At 36.2% G+C, this 23,129-nt stretch overlaps 9 protein-coding genes across 9 annotated transcripts; 4 read left to right on the top strand and 5 right to left on the bottom strand. All coding sequences in view use genetic code 12, as the record gives it.

Annotated features, from left to right (window-relative positions):
• Positions 1-441: 441 nt before the first annotated feature.
• CANMA_003686 (protein-lysine N-methyltransferase) lies at positions 442-1,685 on the top strand (the record flags this gene model as incomplete). Its single annotated transcript, XM_051815885.1, has 2 exons — positions 442-1,538; positions 1,640-1,685. 2 exons carry the CDS (start codon positions 442-444, stop codon positions 1,683-1,685), a joined length of 1,143 nt encoding a protein of 380 aa, XP_051670735.1.
• Positions 1,686-1,731: 46 nt separating this feature from the next.
• CANMA_003685 (2-dehydropantoate 2-reductase) lies at positions 1,732-2,793 on the bottom strand (the record flags this gene model as incomplete). Its single annotated transcript, XM_051815884.1, has 1 exon — positions 1,732-2,793. The coding sequence occupies one exon, from the start codon at positions 2,791-2,793 to the stop codon at positions 1,732-1,734; it is 1,062 nt and encodes a 353-aa protein (XP_051670734.1).
• A 122-nt stretch (positions 2,794-2,915) lies between these two features.
• CANMA_003684 (putative dephospho-CoA kinase) lies at positions 2,916-3,638 on the top strand (the record flags this gene model as incomplete). The annotated part of the gene is made up of 1 exon (XM_051815882.1): positions 2,916-3,638. One exon carries the CDS (start codon positions 2,916-2,918, stop codon positions 3,636-3,638), a length of 723 nt encoding a protein of 240 aa, XP_051670733.1.
• Positions 3,639-3,649: 11 nt separating this feature from the next.
• CCT3 (chaperonin-containing T-complex subunit) lies at positions 3,650-5,236 on the bottom strand (the record flags this gene model as incomplete). Its single annotated transcript, XM_051815881.1, has 1 exon — positions 3,650-5,236. One exon carries the CDS (start codon positions 5,234-5,236, stop codon positions 3,650-3,652), a length of 1,587 nt encoding a protein of 528 aa, XP_051670732.1.
• A 265-nt stretch (positions 5,237-5,501) lies between these two features.
• Positions 5,502-7,835, top strand: TIP20 (Tip20p; the record flags this gene model as incomplete). The annotated part of the gene is made up of 1 exon (XM_051815880.1): positions 5,502-7,835. One exon carries the CDS (start codon positions 5,502-5,504, stop codon positions 7,833-7,835), a length of 2,334 nt encoding a protein of 777 aa, XP_051670731.1.
• Positions 7,836-8,327: 492 nt separating this feature from the next.
• Positions 8,328-9,059, bottom strand: CANMA_003681 (uncharacterized protein; the record flags this gene model as incomplete). The annotated part of the gene is made up of 1 exon (XM_051815879.1): positions 8,328-9,059. One exon carries the CDS (start codon positions 9,057-9,059, stop codon positions 8,328-8,330), a length of 732 nt encoding a protein of 243 aa, XP_051670730.1.
• A 779-nt stretch (positions 9,060-9,838) lies between these two features.
• DUN1 (serine/threonine protein kinase) lies at positions 9,839-11,250 on the top strand (the record flags this gene model as incomplete). Its single annotated transcript, XM_051815878.1, has 2 exons — positions 9,839-9,859; positions 9,919-11,250. The coding sequence occupies 2 exons, from the start codon at positions 9,839-9,841 to the stop codon at positions 11,248-11,250; spliced, it is 1,353 nt and encodes a 450-aa protein (XP_051670729.1).
• A 30-nt stretch (positions 11,251-11,280) lies between these two features.
• Positions 11,281-12,414, bottom strand: CANMA_003679 (uncharacterized protein; the record flags this gene model as incomplete). Its single annotated transcript, XM_051815877.1, has 1 exon — positions 11,281-12,414. The coding sequence occupies one exon, from the start codon at positions 12,412-12,414 to the stop codon at positions 11,281-11,283; it is 1,134 nt and encodes a 377-aa protein (XP_051670728.1).
• Positions 12,415-13,235: 821 nt separating this feature from the next.
• Positions 13,236-15,170, bottom strand: GRF10 (Grf10p; the record flags this gene model as incomplete). The annotated part of the gene is made up of 1 exon (XM_051815876.1): positions 13,236-15,170. The coding sequence occupies one exon, from the start codon at positions 15,168-15,170 to the stop codon at positions 13,236-13,238; it is 1,935 nt and encodes a 644-aa protein (XP_051670727.1).
• Positions 15,171-23,129: the final 7,959 nt, after the last annotated feature.

Genomic DNA, 23,129 nt, shown 5'->3' with positions numbered 1-23,129 from the left:
CCGTTTTCTTAAGAATGTAGTACAAACAAACAAACAAACAAGATACAAAAAACCACTTGGTGTGCCTGAAGTCTCAAGAATCTGGTACCTTCAGGAACAAATGAAACAAACATACGAAAACCAAGTGAAATGGGGTAAAAAACACAAAAACAAAAAAGAAATTATTGTGCCAAAGATTCACTACGGAGAATCAGTGTAATATTAAAGTGAAGGACAAATCAGAACTAATATATAGATTAAGCATGGCCGCTCACAGTTGACGGAAGGTGATATTCTCTAGGCCAGTTACCGAATGGGTTCTCCTTTTTAGTGTATGGTTACAAGTATTGATTTTGTTGCGAGAATCTTTTGCAAAGCCAAACCACAAAGAGAATGAGAGAAGAGAAGAGAAAAAAGAAAAAAAAGAAAATAAGCACCAGCATAGACTGATCTTCGTGACTGATGGGAGACTTTGACTCACGGCTTTCCCAGTTACTCGAGTGGATTGGCTCCACGCAATGTGACAAAAGTGTGCCAGGAGAGACCTACATCTCCCCTGATCTTACAGTGCAGGATGTGGAAGGCTCAGGAAGGGGGGTTTATGCAAAAGGAAATATCAAACCACACAGCTTGATCATCAACATTCCTCATGGCTTCTTATTGAACTTTGTTACAGTGCTAAATCATATCGCCCAGTACAACGGTATGAAACTTGACAACCATTCGAAAGTGCCGCTGCATATCGTTCATGACTCGTACACCAAAATATATCAAAAGCTATCTAAAGATGAATTGCTCAAGTTGTCGTCATTTCAGTTACTATCCATGTATATAACCATAGAAAGGAAACGAGACTCGTCTTATTGGAAGCCATTTATTGAAATGCTACCCACCATTGATGATTTCTTGTTGATGCCTATAAACTATGATTGTGGCATCTTAGAGTTGTTACCTAGGTCAACCAAATTCATGCATGAAAAAGTCCTCCAAAGATTTAACCTAGATTACCAAGTCGTCGTTAACCTACTAAGCCTGAAAACTGGCGACGTTTCATCTATTATTCCCAAAGACGAATTTCTTCTTTCATGGATCAGTATCAATTCACGTTGCTTGTACATGAAGTTACCTACTAGTACACATAATCTGGACAATTTCACGATGGCACCGTACATTGATTTCATTAATCACTCTCCTGATGATCACTGTAATTTGAAGATTGACAATAAGGGGTTTCAAGTATTTACAACGTCGAACTATCCGACTAATGAGCAACTATACTTCAGTTATGGGCCTCATAGCAATAACTTTTTACTTACTGAGTACGGATTTATTATAGCTGATAACAAATGGGATGACATTGATGTATCTGAGGATATATTGTCGTTGTTGAGACCAAATCAGGTTGAGTTTTTAAAACAGCATGATTATTTTGATAACTATACGATAAACAAGGATGGGATGTCGTTCCGAACTGAAGTAGCATTGGCTACATTGCAAGAATCAACTCCTCAAGAATCACGGCGTTTGATTGCTTTGATCAATGGAAATTTCGACGGAGCGTCTTATAAACTCACCTCATCTGCAATCATGTCCAAGATTTTGGAAAAAGTGATACATGAGGCGGAACGATACCAGTATCTACAATACTCAGATGAGTCAGATTTAATCATAAGGGCAAGGAAAAGAACTATAGGGGCTCTATATAGGGATCGTAAACAACTCTCCCGCGTAGTCATCGATAGTCTTACTAAATCATATACTTAAAATTGCATCAGCGGCAGCTTTATCAATGCCTCTGGCCATACTCAACTTCGTCTTGACCATACTGGTAATCATAGAATTCGTAAAAGTTGCTTTATTGTGCTTTTTCCCCAAAAAGGACACATATCCGTTTAAGTTCTCTATTTCGGTGTTTCTCAAATTTCTAACGTCTTGTCTCATCGAAGAGCTGTTCGACGATGTTGCTTTACATACGGATGTAACAATGTCCAAGAGCCTTTGGTCATTCAAAAATGCTTTTGACTGGGGTATATCGTGCAAAATAGGATATTCCAAGAAAAACATTTCCAGACATTCACTTATTATTGACTTCCATAACCTGACAACCTCATCGCCGTAAAGTAGATTTCCATTATTAACATCGAATATAGCCGTTAACGGATTAATGCAACAATTTATTACTAATTTTTGCATTTGGAGTAAGATAAAATTATGGTAATTCACATACTCCGCATTCAAAGTGGGAGTATCTAAAATTGCTTGGATCATCTCTGGTAACTCCTTGATTTCCATATTATTCTTGTCACTTACTTGCAAAGTTCCCTTTGATGCATGATTTACTAATCCATTTTCATCAACATACACCCCATGCGTTGTGATAGCCTCAAAGAATTTGGGACTGTTTGATCCATTTGCCCAAAAACGATTCATAAGGAATTCAGGCATGCCCATACCATTTTGTAAAATCAATATGTTTGACTGCGAAGATAAGTTCTCAATATAGGGTTGTAAAGCAGCCTCAGTCTGGAAACATTTCGTAGCGATAATCAAATTATCTATCATCTTCCCTTGTAAATCTTTAGCCTTTCCTGTAGGAATTTCAACAATTGAGTCCTTTGTTCGATTATTATCATTGAAGCACTTCACTCTCACAAATTGGTCTTTTATTGATGATTTATTAGGTCGGAGTAAAAGTGTTGGTGAAACAGATCGTTGTGGATTCAACTTCAAGTCATGGGCTAAGAGAGATCCCAACGCACCTGCCCCTAATATATGTACTTTGACGGGCTCAGCTAGTTTTTGAATTGCTGTCATCAGGATGCTGGTAAATGCTTATGCCGTGAAAAAAAAAACGATTTGTGATGATGATTTGGGGTATATATTTTCGCGAATATTATAATCAAAGAGCATTCACAACGGACGATTACTTACCAGCCATGCTTATCGTGGGGCTTACGGGCGGAATTGCATGTGGTAAATCAACGGTGTCTCATGAGCTCAAAACAAAGTACCATTATACTGTGATTGATGCAGACTTGATTGCTAGAGAAGTGGTATTGCCGGGAAAGCCTGCTTATAACAAAATTGTCACTTCATTCAATGATGTCCATGGTTTACTACATGATGATGGGTCCCTCAATCGAACCGTTTTAGGACAAGTAGTCTTTCAAGACAAGAAGAAATTAAAGACACTCAACTCTATAGTGCATCCGGCTGTTCGATGGGAAATTGTTAGGCAAATATTAGGGGCATACATGAGTTGCAAGAGTTTAGTCATTTTGGATGTTCCGTTATTGTTTGAATCTCAATTGTACATGATATGTGGACTAATAGTTACCGTTTCAACAAAGTCAGAATTACAAATTGAAAGGTTACTCGCTAGGAATACTGAATTGTCGAAGGAAGATGCAGAGAACAGGATCAAAAGTCAAATGACCAATGAGGAGAGAAATTATAAAAGTGACATCGTCATTGACAATTCTGGATCTGTCTCTGGTTTAAAAGATACTATTGCTATACTTGCACGAGAGATTAAACCAAAAAAATTTTGGACAATTTTGGACTTGGTGCCTCCGATTGGAATTGCATCTGCATTGTTCACATTCCTAATTAGAAGAATAACGGAAATATACAAAGGCCAGAAACCAAAAAATAGTTAGATATACTAAATTTAACCTTGGGTTTGACGTACTCCACTAACAATATCGTCCACTCTCAAAAGTAAACAGGCACTCTCAATCGCAGTCTTTATTGATTGTTGTTTGATAACCTCAGGTTCCCAAATTCCATAGTCAGTCATATCCACCACTTTACCATTTTCCCCATCTATTCCAAAAGTGTAATTTCCCAGCGCTTGCTTGGCTCTTAATTGTGATAATACTTTGATTGGATTTCCACCACAATTCTGAATTAGTGTCCTAGGTATAACTTCAAATGCATCTGCAACAGCTTGATATGGATATTGCTCCACGCCTTCAATGGTTTTTGCCTTTTCAGCCAATCTAACACTACAAGCCATCTCAGTGGCACCTCCACCAGGACTCAATGAGGGTTCAAACATGACATTTCTAGTAACTGCCATGGCATCATGTAGGTTTCTTTCTATTTCATTCAAAATGTCTTTCGACGCACCTCTCAATATAACAGTACAAGCTTGGGGGTCTTTGCATTTGACAAGAAATGCAAAGTATTCATCGCCGATCAATTCAACCTTGAACTCACCGCATTTGGTGCCAATATCAGACTCCTTCAAATCCTCAACCCTATTTACAATGGTTGCTCCTGTTGCTCTGGCAATTCGGTTGTTGTCCGACTTTTTCACCCTCCTCAATGCCGAAACACCGCCCTTCAAGAGGTAGTGTTGTGCCAAATCACTTACACCTTTTTCTGTTATAACTAAATCGGGCTTGAATTCCAAAATTTGGTCACACAACAACTTAACTTGCTCTTCTTCGATTTGTAAGATCCTGTTCCAATCGTCCTCTTTCGTAATTTCTATATTTGTTTGCGACTCTCCTTTCTTGTACTCCAATGGACAATCTAATAATATGATCCTAGGGTTTTCAATGTGTCTTTTCATTTTTGGATGTACGACATCTTTGTTCAACAAAATTCCATCAAGAACCTCAGAATCGGCAACTTCTCCACCAGGAATTTTTTCGATTCTTACATATCTTTTCACGTCAATCTCTTTGTAATCTCCCTTCTGAACCATGACAGTTCTAACGGCTTGCAAGCTCAATTCACACATTTTATCGGCCCATTTGTTAATGTACTTAGTACCAATGGATGCCTTTATTAATTGGATCATTGCCTTATCATTGTTTATATCAACTGGTCTGGAAACTTCATGTATAACCTCCAACGCATCCTTCAAAGCTTGTTTCAAGGCTTGAATGATGATAACTGGGTGAATGTTCTTTTCGATATATGGAAAGGTCTGGGCCAAGATTTCTCCTGCCAAGATAATGACTGTGGTGGTTCCATCTCCGACTTCTTCATCCTGGGTCCTTGATAGTTCAATCATTGATTTGGCAGCAGGATGGGACACATCAATCTCCCTAAGAATCGCATGCCCATCATTGGTCAACACTATACCACCCATGGGGTCCAACAACATTTTAAGCATGGCCTTTGGGCCCAAACATGTTCTAATAATATCAGCAACTGCTTTCGCGGCAGTGATGTTTGCCACTTGGGCCTGTCTACCTGTTTGCCTTTGAGTAGAAGTATTCAAGTATACAACTGGTGCTTGCATTATCAATTGGAATAGATGAAGCTTCTGTTGACAAAGTATCTAGATGTACACAACTGCAGATTGTTTGTACAACTGAATAGCTGATGGATTTGAAATTTTTTTTTATTTTTTTTGCTTTTCTTTTCTTTTTCGTCTTTTTGTTTTGTTTCGTTCCACGATCTTCGATGAACGTGCGAAGCAAAGCTTACTAAAAGACGTGTTTCTCCAACGGAACCAACTGGGTTAAAAGTCTTGTCAACCACTAACATCGCCGATGCTATAGAACATGGAACTTTCCAATTACTTCAATTTTAATTTTACAAATATCGAAGACTTGACGTCGCTCGAGACCAAACTTGACGAGTTACGCGATTTTGATAAGCAAGTAAAAAACACCGTGGTGAGCAAGTTGTCAGATTCAACTGAATCGCAATTAGTGAACAAAATAAAGCCAGATACAGACTACACTAAGATAAATGATGCAATTGAGAAGATTATATCCGTCGTTCTGGTAATAGCTAACTTGGACGATGTAAACGAGAGCTTGAATAACATTGATGCCTTGATTCAAGAATATGGTGACATACCAGCATTGAAGGAATTGCAAGCAAAAATCAAGAATAAACATGCTGCCGAGGTGCAAATGAAGTATCTTTTGGAATATCAGCAGCTTGAAAAAAAACTAACTGATAGCACTTCATTGGAGGATATGCAAAGTCTTTCGCTGGAAGTAAAAGAGTTGCTGGCCCCTGAATTGATTTCAAAACTTGACCTGGAAATTAATCTACTGAGAGTAAAATTGGAGCATGAATTGCAGGGCCTAATCAAGGACAATAAATGGTTGAGTAAAAACTCCGTTTCAAACGAAACAATGACTTCAATAACTAGAATCGCTGAAAAATTGATTCAATTGCAATCAATAAAGCATATCCCCACCTACCCAGATACATGGTGGGTGTTGCAATGTTTACTAGAACCTGTGATTACAAGGTTTCACTACCATTTTGATACGCCTAATAAGGACACCAATAAGTTGTCAAAACCAGAGTGGGCATTGAACTTTATTGAAACCTTTTTGGACGACAATCTACCACTTCTTAATATAACTGTTGACGATCAATTCAGAAAAGTGCATAGGATTGGTACGTATGAAATAATCACTGCTTTGCTCGTTCCTGTGAGAGACAAGATGAATAAAGTGATTCAAGTCATTAATACCAATTTGAACTTGGAATACGATAAAAAAGTAAGGGAAAAGTATGGAGTCTTGTTATCACACTTGGTATTTGAATTATCTTCGTTTGATCAAAGGCTAAGAAACAAATACAAATATAACCCGTACGCAACGGATTCTGCAAAACCTGTAATGGAGAAATGGACTGGGATCACTGGTGATATTTTATTGGACAATCATAATCGTGCTTTTGAAAGCTGGCTTGGGTTTGAGAAGCAATTGGCTGTGAAAAGATTCAATCTGGAGATAATAAATGTGGATGATTGGATCAAGATAGATTTCGATTACCAACCAGAAAAATATGGTTCAGACTTGAGGTCCGCTCGCGCAAAATACTTGCGGCCATCATTTTCCGCTTATGGTCTTGTCAAACTAGTTGAAAATTTGAACTCCCATTTCCAAACGCTCAGTATCGTCAAGTTTCAGTTGAAGTATGTGTCGAGTATTCAGTTACACTTGCTAGACTTGTATTTGGATCAATTGACCCAGCAACACAAGTTGTTTACTGATAGGAATACCAAGAGTGTTTTAACAATGATACCAGGTGGGATCGATACAGACTCAAAGACTTCCAACAAATACGAAGCCGAACTGAGAATGGGGTTGGAGAACCTCACCCAAATTTACTGTTCGGCTAAATTTGTCATTAACTGGATGCAAAAATGGAACGAGGATCTTGTCTTTGTTCAGCTATGGAAAATGTATCAAAGCTTATCCGATGTCACTTTTGATCTGGATGCGGATGACGGATTATTCAGCTCAATCTCGAACAAGTTTGATAAATTGGTTGACAAAACGTTGAGCAGCTACTTGGCAATATTTCGAATTGAAATCAAGCGGTTGTTGAAAGCGTATGTGAATACAAGTCAGTGGGTTTTGCCCGACCAAAGCAATGACCTTTCTCCGTCTCAAGATTTAAAATCAATTATAAACACGTTGCCAACCTATCTTGATATTATAGAAAAGTCGGTATCCAAGATTGATTACTTTGCTATTTCCAGCATGGCAGTAACCATTATATCAGAGTTGTTATATGAGTATGTGATTACTAATAACAGGTTTTCAAGAGCTGGGGTTAATCAGTTGATTAATGATTTCAACTATTTGGTCAGTTCTTTGCATGTTACATTACTATTAAACACAAGGAGACTGAGTTCTATTACGCGTTTGGAAGATTACCCAATGTCTAATGATAACAACCGAAGTTATGTTAAAGTGGTGCAAGCGATTGATGTTCTTGATTCTGTCTCACTGGAGATGACAAGCGATATTAAGCGCCAAGAAGGAAATGCAATTGATAAATTGAGACAAGATTACACACATGGAATAGATGCTTTGAACAATGCCGAGATAAAGGATTTATTGAATCGACTTGTACAGGAGTAAGAGCTAGGCATATTAAGAACGTGAAAATTTTGCGATAGTGATCATCGTCAAGGCTTGTGGTTCAGTTCATAGACTCTTGTGTGGAATATTGTTTGGCCTACGAATATAAATGGATACTGGTAGTATCTGATCTGATTGAAAGTGAGCTTTCTAATCCTCCTATGGCTTTATGTACTGCATGTTTATGGAAAGAAAACGCTGGACCAAACTAGAGCCTTGCAGTATCCTAAGTAAGTACGCAATTAGTGTTTTTTTTTATTCTACGTGGCAGAATAAAAGGAAAATGAATGAATGATTGATTGTAAGATTAAGCAAATACAAAGCGATAACAACTCCTTTTCATCCTTTTAAGCGACAAACAACAACATCTAACTCTCCAGGAGAAAATGCATCATTACTTTGTGCTGTAACTGTAGCTGTGGCCGATGGTTCCCCTTTGGTCACAAGTAAACATGTCAAAATTGTATTTACTTCGAAATGACTTTAGACGTCTCAAATTATTGTAGCATTTTCATTAGTGAAGCTAGTTGGGAATACAGTCTGGGCATAATCATCATTGCTGGACTCCAAATATTCATCAATACCCAATTTGTGCCCAACTTCTGACAGAGTTGCTGTATCCTCAAACTTGGGAATACAACTTCCCATATTCCGATCCTTGTTATGTGCATCCCTGTCATCGGTCAGTGACAAGAAGATTGTGCTCGTCGTGGCTTTGATTCCAATGTTACGCTCATTATGCAACGTACTACCTGCAATTATAGAAGTTATTGCTCCTAAATAAATTGCGTCTCTTTGTATAGTGATATCTAACTGCATTCTTTCCGACTCATTAACATTGAATCTTCCACCACGCAATTTATCGTCTATGCCTAAGCTTCGACAGATCTCAAAGGATGGAATTTCTGTATCAAAAGTTGGTATTTCCACCCCAATATTCTTCAGTGCTATGTGTCGAAGGATGAGAATCTTCGCTAACATGCCAATTCCCTTGCACGCATGCTTTTCGGCTGCAGCTGTTTCTTCTTTAGGGTTAGTAACATTTGCTTCATTAATGATGTTAGTGAGTGCCTTTTCAATTATTTTATGCCCGCTTTCTTCTCTCTTAAATGTTTCTCTAAAATCTAAAGACTCCGACAGATGCGCGTCATGTGTCACATCTTGCTGATCAGAAACGACGCATGTGGAGTGACTTTGTTGCTTGTGTAGTAACTGTAGAGTCATTTGTATCCGTTGAGGGTTGTAATAAGTTGGTACCAAACCCAGTTGGGGCTAATTGATCCTAAAACGTAGTACGAGATGTTGATTCTAACAATTGCTTTAAAGACACTTGGTTCTAGCATTGCTGTCCTAGAAATATGTGGTGTAGATTACCTTTAAATTTTTTGAAATAAATGTCCGCGTATGACTTGAAGATAAATTTTGGCAACCAAAAATTCACTTCAACGAATTGGGCAACCTTTGCTGGCTCAACACATCAATGATGTGTGTTCGTATTTTGCATACGTGACGGTTGGCCCTATGGTATGATTACGGCTTCACTAGCTTCAAATTAGGAACTATTTTTGAGTTAAATATACTTCCAATGTCTTATAATCATTGTTACAATTGTATTTCCTTGGGGTGTAATTGATCTGATATACATGGCAATGATCACATGTGTGGATATGGTGTGAGTATGGTGCTGTTTGAGTGTTGGGCCTCATCTCCATCAATCATACGTCACTGGCGATGCTCATTGTGGTTCAAAGAGCACTTTAGCTCAGCCTGGAACTTCTATACCGTAAGCTAATGTAATGTAAGAATTAGCCTTGAAGATGAAATAACAACGACCTTAGACTTTTCGTTATGGTTGTTGTTGGCACGTCGCTACCGTTTCCTAATCATTACGCGTTTCGATTTTCATTAATCATCTGAAATCAAAACAAAGTAAACAACAACAACGAGTACAAAACAAGTGGCTAACCACTGATTGAAAACGTCCGCTTTTGCATGTAAAAGTAATGTCACTAATACGAAAAAGAGTATGTGTCGTACTACCTAGATAATATAAATCATCGTCTGACTAACACTTTCGATTTAGCAACTCATAACCACTGAGGAAGAAGATGCTCATCAAGTTAAACGACAAGCGACTACAATAACCACTCCCTTGATTGCCAAACTATACAGCACACGAGGTGCTCCCACTATCGATGTTCCCAACAAGTCAACGATATTTCTCGGTCGAAGCAAAGCATGTGATGTTCAACTACAAGGAGTTGACGTTTCCTCCAAACACTGTCAATTAGATCGTATCACATCGGAAAGTCAAGACAAGACTAGAGAATATTTGCAATTGACTGATTTAAGTTCAAATGGGGTCTATATCAATGGAGAAAAAATGGATCGCCAGACCAGTTCAATTTTGAAAACAGGAGATAAATTACAATTTGCCAAAACTGGAGGCAACTATATTTTTCGATACACATACGACATCACCAATGATGTATCATCCGATGTGCCTTTACATGATAATTCACATGTCGGTAAATCGTTTAAAAACTCGTTTTTCGATGATTACATCCTTGGTAAGCAATTAGGTACTGGTCATTATGCCATTGTACGTGAAGCCAAGAATAAGCAAACGGGACAAGTTGTAGCCGTAAAGGTTTTTCATCCAAACAAGACAAATTCAGCAGCACAGGATGCCAAATTACAACAAGAAATGAATCTTTTGCTCTCGATAAATCATCCAAACATTGTCCAATTTGTCGGCCATTATATTGAACCCAATAATAAAAATTCCGTCAATACTTATTTAGTGTTGGAAAAAGTCAATAATGGGGAGCTTTTTCAACGAATTGTGAATAAGCAGAAACTACGAAGTGATGAAACTAGAGCTATCTTCAAACAATTGTTGAGTGGATTGAAATATTTACATGATAATGATATAATCCATCGAGATATCAAGCCGGAAAACATATTGTTGGATATAACAAGACGAGAAAATCCTCAACAAGAACAGACTGGGCCGTGGGACCCCGATGAACTTGAGTTGCGAGTGAAGATTGCCGATTTCGGTTTGGCTAAATTCATTGGTGAATTGAAATTCACAAATACATTATGTGGTACGCCAGCTTATGTGGCTCCTGAAATTTTGAAATATGATCGCAATTATTCAACAAAGGTTGATCTTTGGTCAAGTGGTGTGTTGTTGTATGTGTGTTTAAGTGGGTTTCCCCCGTTTAGTGATGAATTAGCACCTCCTAATATGAAGGAACAGATATTGACGGGGAAATATGCATTTTACTCGCCCTATTTTGATGAAATTGATGATGTTGTTTTAGACTTGATTACGAATTTGTTGAAAGTCGATCCCGAAGAACGATTTGATGTTGAACATGCATTAAACCACGAATGGTTTCAGGATTAAAAGAACTAAAAATTAGACGCAATTTCTTCTTTATACATGTTGTTGTAGCAATTCAAACTCTTCTTTACGTCCTTGAAAAAAAGATGTTAGTAAAGAGTCATTGACGTGAAAACTCTCCTTCATTGAATCGGGCACCAGTTTCTTACTCCTCTTGACATCGTTAATCTTTATACGCAACTCTTTTAAATTCTGCAACACTTTATCAGCCAGTCTCCACTGTTTCATCTTGATGTAGCAATCGAATTGACCAATTAAACACAACAAGTCCTTATTAGCCTCTACTCCCAACTTAAACCATTCAATAGCAATGCCGTAATTGTTGAACTTGTTCATTTCTAAAAACCCTAAACTGGCAAAGCTCTCCAACAATGATTTCAGAGCGCTAATCTCCATGAAATATTTGGCAACCTGTGGGTTTTTGTCAAGGTACAACTGTCCCAAATAGTAATGAGCTTTAGTTGAATGCAAATCCAAATCAGTCAATTGAATACATTTTTGAAAATATTGCTGAGCTTTGTTTAAGTCTTGTATTGGTGGTGGTTGCGAAAAGTAATAATACCCCAAACTATAGTAAACATGGCCGGCTTCAATAGTATCATTCTCCAACTCCAAAAACTGTTGCCAGTAATCAACGGCAGTTGCATATACTTTTTTCTCAAATGCCAAATCGCCCGCCATTTTAAACACTAATGGGTGTTTCAAGTCGGTCAATTGCTTTATAAGTTTATTAGCATGGGCTAAATCCTCTTTTGCCGCCACCCGATCAACAACAACGGTTTCGCCACGCAAGTTTTCACGTATTGTTTCATAAGCAAGCATCGTTATCGCGTCCAAGTCGCCTCTTTCGGCTGCTTGTTCGACCAATTCATTTTCCAAAGCAAGTAAATGCTTGTTTACCGACTGTGTCACTGATCGGATGCTCGTTAAAAGTTTTCGAAACACCATCAAGTCCAGAGATTTCACCGATGGTGGGATTTCAATTTGCGACGGTTGCGGTAAATTGTTGTAGATGTTTGTAAGGACAGGCATCATTTTCGAATAGGTTATGGGCGAATCATTATCAAAGAGTATTCGATTTATTGTCCGTTTTGATGGTAGGATTGACAGTAGTTCGGGTCTGGTTTGGGAAGATGTAGTGCTAGCTAGTCGGATAAATTTTAGCATTGTGGTGTGGGCTTTCTCAGAGTTGATGATATGTGGTGAAGCTGCTTAGAGATGGTCGCCAAATTTTCAGTGTCGCCATTTTCACTGCTTAGTCAATGTCGTAGATGGAGAAAATACGACAAATCAAAAAGTGACACCTCTTTACCAGATTACTTTTCTCTCACAATACTAAATATATATGTCATATGTTATATAAAATTATGAACAAAATACATGAGGAAACACAAACGGATGTGATCCTTTACTCTCTCTCTCTAATAATATTAATAATAATGAAGAAATAAAACAAAACAAACAAACAAAAAAACAACAACTTTATTGGAAAATTATGCTTTGTAAGAAATTTTAAAATGGAAAGGGTCGACTTTTTTCTTGGCTTTTCTGTTGTGGGCTACTTCTTCTCTGTCTCCCTCGCCACCATCTGCACCTCAACTCTGTTGTATAGATAAAGTGGTGTGCAGTAGTATATGCATCTAAATGTTGAATTATAAAAAAAAAAATATGTTGAAGAAAATGTTGAATTATAAAAAAATTGAATAATAGGATGTTGATTCTCTTGAATGTTGTTGGAAATTGAAAGATGAATTATAATAAAGGTGTGTGTGTGTGTGTGTGTTTTACTGCAAAATTATGAATGTTGGATTAAGTAGCAACTCTGATAAGTGGAGACAAGATCTTCGTCCTTGGCTGTTTTGTGGTTGTTGTTGAAATGAAAGCCATCAAGATCAGGTACACCACAACCGTATCCTCTTTCTTCTCTCTTCTTAAATCGTGCTTGTAGTCGTCCTCCAATGCGTGTTGTGTAAACCTTTGCCTTCTCATCAACTAGTGAAATCGATGAAATCGATATGAGACGATTCATATTCAAGACTTGGTGTTGCTCCATTCTCGCCACTGATAAGATTGATATGGTCAAAATCATTGTTGTTCAAGTAAGGTACAGAGTCAGATAACCCAACTGCATTGTTAGTTTGGTGGTTTCCATGGATATAGGCAGTTGTTATCGAATCTTTGGTCATTCCCAATGGTGTAGCACCATTGACACCAGTACCAGCAAAGTTGAGATGTTGTTGTTGTTGTTGTTGTTGTTGTTGATGATCACTTGATAATGAAAGCACATCTTCCGGTGAAGTAGTTTTGATATTGTTGGTGGTGGTGAAATTCAAAGGATCTAATTTGTTGTTATTGTAATTACCAAATGATTGTGAAGATTGTGGTGTGTCTGCGAGATAAAATTGGTTGGAAGTGGTTGAAAAGGGCAGTCCATTGAATGTGGTTACAGCTGTAGCTGTTGCTGAGCTAGGTACTGACATATTCTGTTGTGATGAGAATGAAACATTGTTGTGGTTGTGGTGGGAATCGGTGTTGTTGTTGGTGTCAATGTTCAAAGCCAACGACGACAACTCATAGGGCCAGGTTGATTGGGAATCTTGTCCGCTGGATGGAACACCAAGATCAAATGAATGATGTTTCATTGAGGCAATGGTTTCGGGTGGAATCGATGTCATATTTGGTATACCAAATTGAGAATTATTCACATCAGCGGTTGTGGAGGTGGCAGCAGCAGCAGTAGCAGCAGCAGAAGTATTTGGTGTATTGTAGTTGCTGCAATTGTTGTTGTGATTATTTAACCCCACTATGCTCTGACTTATATAGGTGCTGAGATAGTTAAGGGCAATCTTTGATCCAACAAGCACGTGAGGTACATCTGAGTTTGCTTCTTTTTCATGCTCTCCTTCCTCTTCGTCACCAGTTTTAGGATCAAAATCCTTAAATCGATATTCTTGATCAACTGAACTTGAATAAGCTCGACTGACTTGTTGTCCCTCACTGAAATCATCACAGATTGACCATTGATTAGTTGTTGAATTTAACCCATTGAAGAAATACACTGAAAATTTAGGTTGATGACATAAATGGATCCTCAATTCGTGGTCATTATTGCTGTTATTGCTGTTGTTGCTGTTGCTGTTGTTGTTATCATGGTTATGCTGTTGATTAACTAAGTTGTTATCATGTAATGAACAATTGGAAATGGCTGTTAAGGGATAAAAAATGCGAAATAAAATCCTCGAATCATTGGAAGTTGCCAGAAAAAAATAATTCAATTCATGATTCTTTCTTGAAAGTAAAACCAATAAATCAACTTGTTGCATAACGTTGTTTAAATTGAATGGTGATAGATTAATTAAATTATTTTGCAACAACAGTTGTTTATGAATTCCACTCTTGATTCTTTGCCATGATCCGACTGATAGTGAAGTACAATCGATAAATGAGTATTTTTCATTGATTTCAATGGGTACGTGTTTTTGAATGAAATCAAATGTAGTATGATGTGAAGCCAAATCTTTACCAAATGAGCTAATAGCAGTGTTTGCTGATGCTGATGCTGATGAGTATGAAGACGAAGATGCGGCTGATGACACTGATGAGTGGCCTTGTCTTAAACTTCTTTCGTGTTTCTTTTGTTTAGCTCTTCTATTTTGAAACCATATTCTGACTGCCTTTTCATTCATTTGTGCCTTGTCACTAATATACTTTCTACGATCAGGACTAGGACTAGGGTTCTTTTCAAACTCCAGTATTAGAAAGTTCAACACTTCACCAGTGGCTCTTATACGTTTTTGAGGGGTGTTGTTGTGACTGGCAGTGCTGACTATGGTGGCAGTAGTGGCAGATGTGGTGGATATACTGCCATTGGGATTGATGTTGAAGCTAAAGTTGTTTCTAGGACTGATTGTGGTTTCTGACATGTTGGATACTGCTGTGAAGTGTATTTTGTTAGAACTGTAGTAGTAGCAGTGGTAGTAGATCTTCCTTGATGTTGGATGATGGTGATGGTGATGGTGATGGTGATAGGATGATGTTAAAGAAGTGAATTAGTGATAGTTTTCAAGTATTATTTGTAAAACAACAGGAGTTTAATGTAGTGGCAGTATATATTGGAATGCTTGATGTCTACTGCTTCCTCTATATAGGAATTGGCTGTGTTATTTTTAGTTTTGTTTGTTTTATCTTGTGATTGTATATAGAATCTTGCAGAAGATGGCGAAAAATCGGATGAAGTGTAGAAGGAAGTATTTGTTGTTTGAGAATGTTTAGCAGGTGGTTTCAAATGTTGCTGAGGTTATTTCTTTTGGTAAAAAAATACTATACCATTAGGGGATATGGGAAATTTGGAAAATTTGGAAAATTTTTGAAGAAGGGGATTATTTCGTATTTTTATTTTCAATCTTTCTGTGTCACGTTTCTTTTTTTTTTATTTTATTTTTTCATATATTTTTAAAACAACCAACTACAACTGACTAGTGTTAGTGTTAGTGTTAGTGTTAGTGTTAGTGTTAGTGTTAGTGTTAGTGTTAGTGTTAGTAATAATGGAAGGTTGTAAGGTCGTATTACATAACTACACTACACAAAAGAGTCTAGATTTTTTATTTTAGACTACTTCTATTTCTATTTTCTACAATTGTTCTTTAGGTCTGTTACTAAAACTGTTTGTGTTTGTATTTCTCTGTTAATGATTGGGCGGGTAAAGGTATGTAAAACTTATACGTATCCATTGTTTTATTTTAGGCTCTGTCATGCGTTTTATGCAAAAATGAAAAAAATGAAAAAAATAAAAAAAATAAAACAAAAATAGAAGAAACAACACACAAAACTATACATTAACAAATACTCTTTTCTTTTGTTTTTGTGTGTGTAATATGTAATATGCAATATGCATCCTGTTCGGGTTTATCATGTGCTTAATATGTGCTTATATGCAGTAGCAATTGCTAACAACAGAACTTACTTTGTTACCCCCCGGAATACAACCACAAAACCTAAAACAACTTTTATAGTCTTATTTTTATCTTTGTTTTATTTGACGACATTTTTTTGTTGTAATAAACATCTTTTAAATCTTATTGTTTTCTATGTCTACAAAAGAGTAAGATTGAGAGTGTGTGTTTCTTTTTAAGCCTTTTTCTGTGAAAAAAAAAAATGTCGTTTAACCAAAACCAATACAATATTTGTACAACACATCAATTGACAACAACATAAGCCAACACTAACTAACTAGCTACGCAAACTGCATTTAATCAAAAAGCAGATCCCCCTTATAATATAATACTTTGGTCTTGTTTTGAACAAAAGAAAAGAAAGAATGAAAGTGTGTGAAGAACAATAATAGCAATAACAATACATCAAAAGAGACAATATTAAAAAGGCTTACTCAACACTTCTAGCCAATGAGAGTGAGGTTTATAGTAATGAACATTGAATACAAATATATACTACTCTCTTGCCGTATTATCGTATTCATTAGGGAACATATAAGGGTGAGGAAGAAGCCCCAACAAACTACTATCTCTTCTTATCCTTTTATATCTATTACATACCCATTTCCATGATGCATATCCGTTTCCCCTACTTCGAAGGTCACACTTTACTTGGAACCTTTATGCCATGAAAGTTTTTTTTTTGCTGATGCAGAAATGCAGACGTGTGCCTCAGAATAGTAAGTCAGCAAAACGACACTGGAATCAGAGAGAAAAAAGAAAAGAAAAATAGAACAAAGAACAAAAAACTAATGCCAGCAATGATCCACGACATTACAATAGGGTCAGTAGTAAATGTAGTATGACGTATAAGTTTCTTTTAACCAGATGTTTACAGTGGTGTGTTTTTCTTCTATTCTGTAATGGCTATCGTATGACACATTATCTGTCTAAAGCAAAGGATAAGGATAAGATTGTATATCTATGTCCCCATCCTAATGTTCTGCTTCGTGTATGTGGGGGTGTTGTCTTGAAATGATTGATCTTGATTAAAAGGGTTTTTACCTTTGGAAGTAAAATAAGGCCAAGAAAAATAAATGCAAATCCTCTTCAACTAAAAATTATAAAAATAAAAACCAACACTTTAAAAAAGGAATATGTATCTATCTTCTATATACTCTACCTGATACCAACAGATGTACCATTCAATTAACTCTTGACAAGCTATTCATAGATCATAGAACAGGATTTTGTAGATTCGTATGTATATACAAGAAAGGAAAGATGTGTCAGAAGGATTTAGTATTGTCAGAAATGAACTTCTCTTATTGTTTTCTCTCTCTTTTGGTTCTAACGACATCGTTTGACGACAAAAAAAAATAGACATGGCAAAGAAACAAAGAAGAGCGACATAACACAAACTTGTAATGGGCTTTTCTTTCGATTTTTACACCCCCTGTAACTCCAACACTCTAACAACGCTTTAACAACGCTGATACACTCTGGTAAGATTTTGTTACTACTTTTTGTATCCAGTAGGCTAAATATAAGTTACATATACAAAACATGAAAACAAAGTCATAAAAAGCGGAAAGAAGTGAAGTGAAGTGAAGTAAATAAAAAGCACATGACTTAAATCTAAAGAAACTTAAAGTCGTATAAGGCGTTTGGTTGGTATTTTAACCCACAATACTTTTTTTACCTTCTATTCTACACCCATTTCATTTGGTTTTCTCGGAAAAAGAAGTTAGTGTTGTTGTTGCAGTTGTTCTATTTTGTCGTCTGATTTTGTTTTATGACATGGAATGTTCAAAAAATTAAAAGAAAATAAAAAAAACAAGTCTTCAATTGTCAGAACAATAAACAATGCGACAATCAAAAGACAATAGACAATTAAGAGATAACAATGAAAGAGACAAGCTACATCTTTAAATATAATGTACAAAACTGGGAAAGCAATGGTTAGGAAACGGATATAGTCTCTGCCTTTAAGCACAAAACATAACTAAACAACTGCTAGTCAAAAAGATATCAGGCGGACAAAACAGAGTTATATATGGGGCCGTAAATCTCAAAGGTGTAAAAATAGTATACTAAAGTACTTCGATTATATGGTTATGAGATATATAAAGTCTGATTTATTATACCCTCTTATGAAAATCACTATAAGCAATCTTCTGCTGACTTTAGTAAGGACCGTTTAGTGTGTCATTTTAGCCTCCAACAATACCACACTTCCTCGGAAAGATTATATTCATTCTGTTAAGAAATGGCATTTTAGTTTAAGTTTAATAACAATAGAAGATTTATGCCCAACAAAATAAAAACAATGCCTTTTTGAGTCAAGTGTCTAAATATCACTATATTATCTTACAGTCAACATAAAAGCAAATAGAGGCAGAAGCAATTGGGAGGGGTGAGAAGAAATATGTGGAGGAATTGGTTGGTTGCTGTCTTATATTCTGGCAAACCTTTTGTAAAAGTATCCTGTTGTCTTACTTTTTTTCAACCCTTTATAAGCAGCAAGGCGCCTTTTCTTTCTCCTCATAACAACAAATAAGCTGCAAAAATCGCAAAAACTGCTTTTTAAGAGATGGTACAGACGGATACTTTTTTAAACAAAAACAAATAGCTTATCCGTTGAATTATCGATGAAAAAAAAAAATAAAATAAAAAAGTAGAACAATAAATAAAGAGACAAAGGGATAATAACCGAAATGGAACAGAATAGAATATAAAAAAACATGGAATGGAAACGTATAAACGGTTAAAAGAATATACACCCATAATGGAAGTGGAAAAACAGTTAACAATTTTCTTTGATCATCCGTAGAATGCGACTTCTTGAGCAAACAAACATAAAAATAAATACAATTGGGGTAAGGTCTCTTAGCTTGCAAATCATACATACAAACACACATATGCATCGATTAGATAAGATTAGAACATCCAGGTACAAGTCTATATAAATGCATGTCTATAAAAAGAATATGTTTTTAGTGAGATAATCAGTGCAGTTACTGTATGTATTCCTCCCTCTTGCATCAGCAGTAGAGTAGAATAAGAGGTGTATGTGCACCCAATTGAAGTGAGATTATATGTGTTTGAGTGGTGGGGGTGTAAAACGACAAGAGTCGAAGACAAAGATGGAAGACAATTGTTAATTACACGACCTTTGCGCTTCTCTTTTCTTCTTTCAGATACACACACACACACACACACACACACACAATGACGATTAACTGAAATTGATTCTATGCAGTATGTTGTTGGTCTAAATGTCGTCAAAAAAATAGACACACTCAAAAAAAAAGTGTGTACTAAATTATTTTTTAAATTCAAGAATGTTGTCCTTCTCTCTCTGTGTATCTGTCTCTTTCTTGCGGCTTAGGTATTTCAACTGTTGTTATAAGGTTGTTTTGGAGGGGGAGTGTCTCTTAGGTCTCTGTCACTTCATAATGGAGTTAAGAAAAAAAAAAGTTTAATAATATACATCAGTTAACAGTCTTATTTGTGTTTTTATGTTGTTTTTATTTAATATGCAGATCTACGTTCTTTAATTTTAAGCGCAGGTACTTTTCTTACAAAAGCTTTTAGCCAGCTATCTATTTTGTAAACAACTAAAAAGAAAATGTATGAACTAAAAACAACTAAAATAGGAATACAAGGCGTTACCTCGGTAATCATACACTGCATCTGTTTATTGTAATGAGAGAACAATAGAAGCAAACAAAAGTAGTGTAAGAAGAGGAAAAAAGAACTACTTGCTAACCAGCCAACTAAATCATCCCTTTCATTACGGTGTTGTCTTATTATTCTGTTCTATTTCACTCTAAACTTTAGTAACATTTACAACTTAGAGTAACTGATTGAGAGTGTATATGTCGTGAGTGCGAGGAACATGAATAAGGTACATATATACATATTGAAAACACAGAGACCAAATACCATATGAAACATTCTGTAAGTTACTACATATGCATAACACTAAAACAAAAGAAGAGTAAGAATAAGCAAAAAGTTGTAACATCAAATGTAACATCAAATTAGGTTGTAGTACTGCATATAGACCTTTCTGTCTTTGTTTTTTTTTTCTTTTTTTGCAACGGATTTTTCCATCAACTTTTCCTATTTCTATTTCTATTTTCATTCTTTTACACTCAAGCTAACTAGGCATCAACGGTAAAGCAACGGTGACATCCTACGGCCGGAAAGCAGACTTACACTGTCAAAACAGTACTGATCACAAAAAAAAGAGAGAAAAACAACAACAAAGTTTATAATATTACACCCAAAAAAAATTTAAAATTACGTAGAGCAAAACCAGTAATGCAAAAATGGTAAAGACTCGCGTGCCACTAGAAACTGAAAGGATCTAGAGGTTTTACTTTTCGAAAAACAACAAACTTGCCAACTTAACCATCCTTTCATCACTGTTGATAGAGTAGTTGAAGTCTAGTAAAAAGATGTACATAGATTAGACAAATTCCAACCCTCTAAGAATCAAAAAATTGGCAGAAGTAACACTATAGAATGCGCCTATTTTCTACAGCTTTGCCATTTCTCTTCTTCGTCGGTGGAGGAAGGGGGAGTGGGTGACAGGGGGTGATATTACCAGGAATTGAATTTCATACTCAACGTAAACATTGTTGTTTTTCCGTTTTCTGTCACATACACACACACCCCCTTCTAGCCACGCCAATAAATAGTATTTCTTTGTTTGTTTCATTTCACGTTTATTGAAACAAAAAGACTTTTTTTGTTTACGTCCATTTCTGGTAAATCTTAAAAAATAATAATAGAAAATAACATAACGTAATTCCTGTTCATGAAAAACAGTAACAAAACAGAATAAGAAAAGAGATGTCACTATGTACAAATATGAAATCCTCACTATATCACATAATCTCACAAATAGAGACCAAGACCATCTGAGACATTGCTAATGAGATTGATGATGATACAGGAACCAAAACAAGAGCAGAAGAGAGAGGGAGGTAAATCCGTTTTGTGTATTTGTTATTATTTTCTTCAAACAAGGTATATCTGTATGAGTAGACGTATGTAAACGTATGTATACATACGTTATGTACGTTGTACCCATCATTTGCATCGTTTGTGTCGTTTGTGTCGTTTGTAGGTTTTAGAGTTTTCTCTACTTTGCATCTCTTAGACAGGAGTGAATCCAATGTTTTACCTGCACATGCATCAAATTACACAAGTAATGAAAAATAAGTAACGTCGATTATTATGCGAGTCTTTCATAAGATAGATAGGATAGGACCAAGTTCAAATTTTTACGTAAATGCAAATAGATTGGCATAAATAAGAACCTCCACACGTGTGGACCTCCTTCCAATCACAGAATGTATTTCCCAACACCTTGATTTACGCACATCGTTTACTCGTACTGGCTAACGAAATAGGCTTTTCCATTTGTAAAAAATGTGTTTGGTCTAAAGCCTATTTTTCATCATCATAATGGGAAAACTTTAGTTTCTTTCTTTTTTTTCGGGCAACACCGGTGTTTCAACAGAAAGTTTAAACACAATACAATACAATACACTACACTACAATAAAATAGTTTAAGCCAAATTAGACCCACCAAGACCAAAACACTAATAGGTAGCTCTTCCTTCGAAAACAAAGAAGAGTTTCCAAGATTTGGTAAAAACAATTTCATCGGCATAATAGTCGTCTAGATTTAGCTTTGTGGATTTTGTGATTCAGTCGTGCAAGATGGCTTATTTTATTTTATTACACAAAGTTGACAACAGCTTTTCAAATGCACGACATTTTTTTTTACTTCTGGTATTTTTAGTGAGTCTTTGGTTTTGTTTTGTTCTTAGTGTTTTGAGAGATGAACCCCCCCCCCCAAAAAAAAGCAAGAGCAAGAGCAAGAGGAAAGGAAAGGAAAGGAAAGGACACGCTGAAGAAAGATAAAAAAGAGACCATGGCGGATAGACTTATTGATAATGATAACGTTGCCTAGTATATCATATTACTCTTTTGTCCGTGTTACTTTGAACAACAACACCCCCCTTCCCAAGGAAGTAGTAGTAGTAGACATGTGATATATGTATAATCATAAGCTATTAACTCGGACAACCTGCATCATGCGTTGGTTATAATCGTACTGTATTTCTTATTTCTCCCTCCAGAACAAGGCTTTCAAAGGGTTCATTTGAATTTGATAGTTTTAGTTCATTAATACCAGCAAATGTTAAAGTAAAGGAGACTCCTTCATTGTCGGTGCCATTTTGGTACAGTTTTGCAATAAATTTTCTTTCAAGAGTTTGCCTCAAACTATGCTTTACAAAACGCGCTAAATTGCTCTGAAACCAAAACCACTGCAATTATATTACCTTACAACTCGACAAGCTGGTTAAACTAACTCATTTTTGATAAAGGGGGAAAGAAACATGCTGGTTTAATTCTAGGCTCTTTTGTTCTTTATTGTTAAGTAACAAATTCTTTTTTAAACAATCCTGGAATTCCACCTTCCCACATTCCACACTCCTTTTTTTTTATCCTGCTCCTCTTCTAAGGAATTCCCCTAAGAACTAGAAAACAATACTATCCAAACAATAGAGCTAGACGGAACTCCAGGCTTATGGTTTATCGCTTGTTTGTTCGTTTTGCCTTATTTCCGTTCGTCACTAGGCTTGAAGTATCTAACCAGTGTAGACACAAAGATTGAATCTAGGCCATAGTACAATATTTCTTCACATCGTCAAAACAATAGTCCAAATAAATACTAACCCTTTGCTTAGCATGTAGCACAAATCTATCACCGAAAGAAAACTATCCTTTCCCCACCTCTACTCATAACCTTGAAAGTAGCAGTATAACTAATCAAAAAAAACCATAGTTATTCGGAGTTAATGTAAATAGTCTTAGCTCCCTCCACAATCAGATCGAATCTTTAATACAATTCACATCTAATCGATA

The sequence above is a fragment of the Candida margitis genome (genome assembly GCF_024628925.1).
Source record: "Candida margitis strain CBS 14175 chromosome Unknown scaffold62, whole genome shotgun sequence".
In the NCBI taxonomy this organism is placed as follows: domain Eukaryota; kingdom Fungi; phylum Ascomycota; class Pichiomycetes; order Serinales; family Debaryomycetaceae; genus Lodderomyces; species Lodderomyces margitis.
Note: the sequence above shows the minus strand (reverse complement) of the source record. Positions and strands in the feature narration are given on the sequence as shown.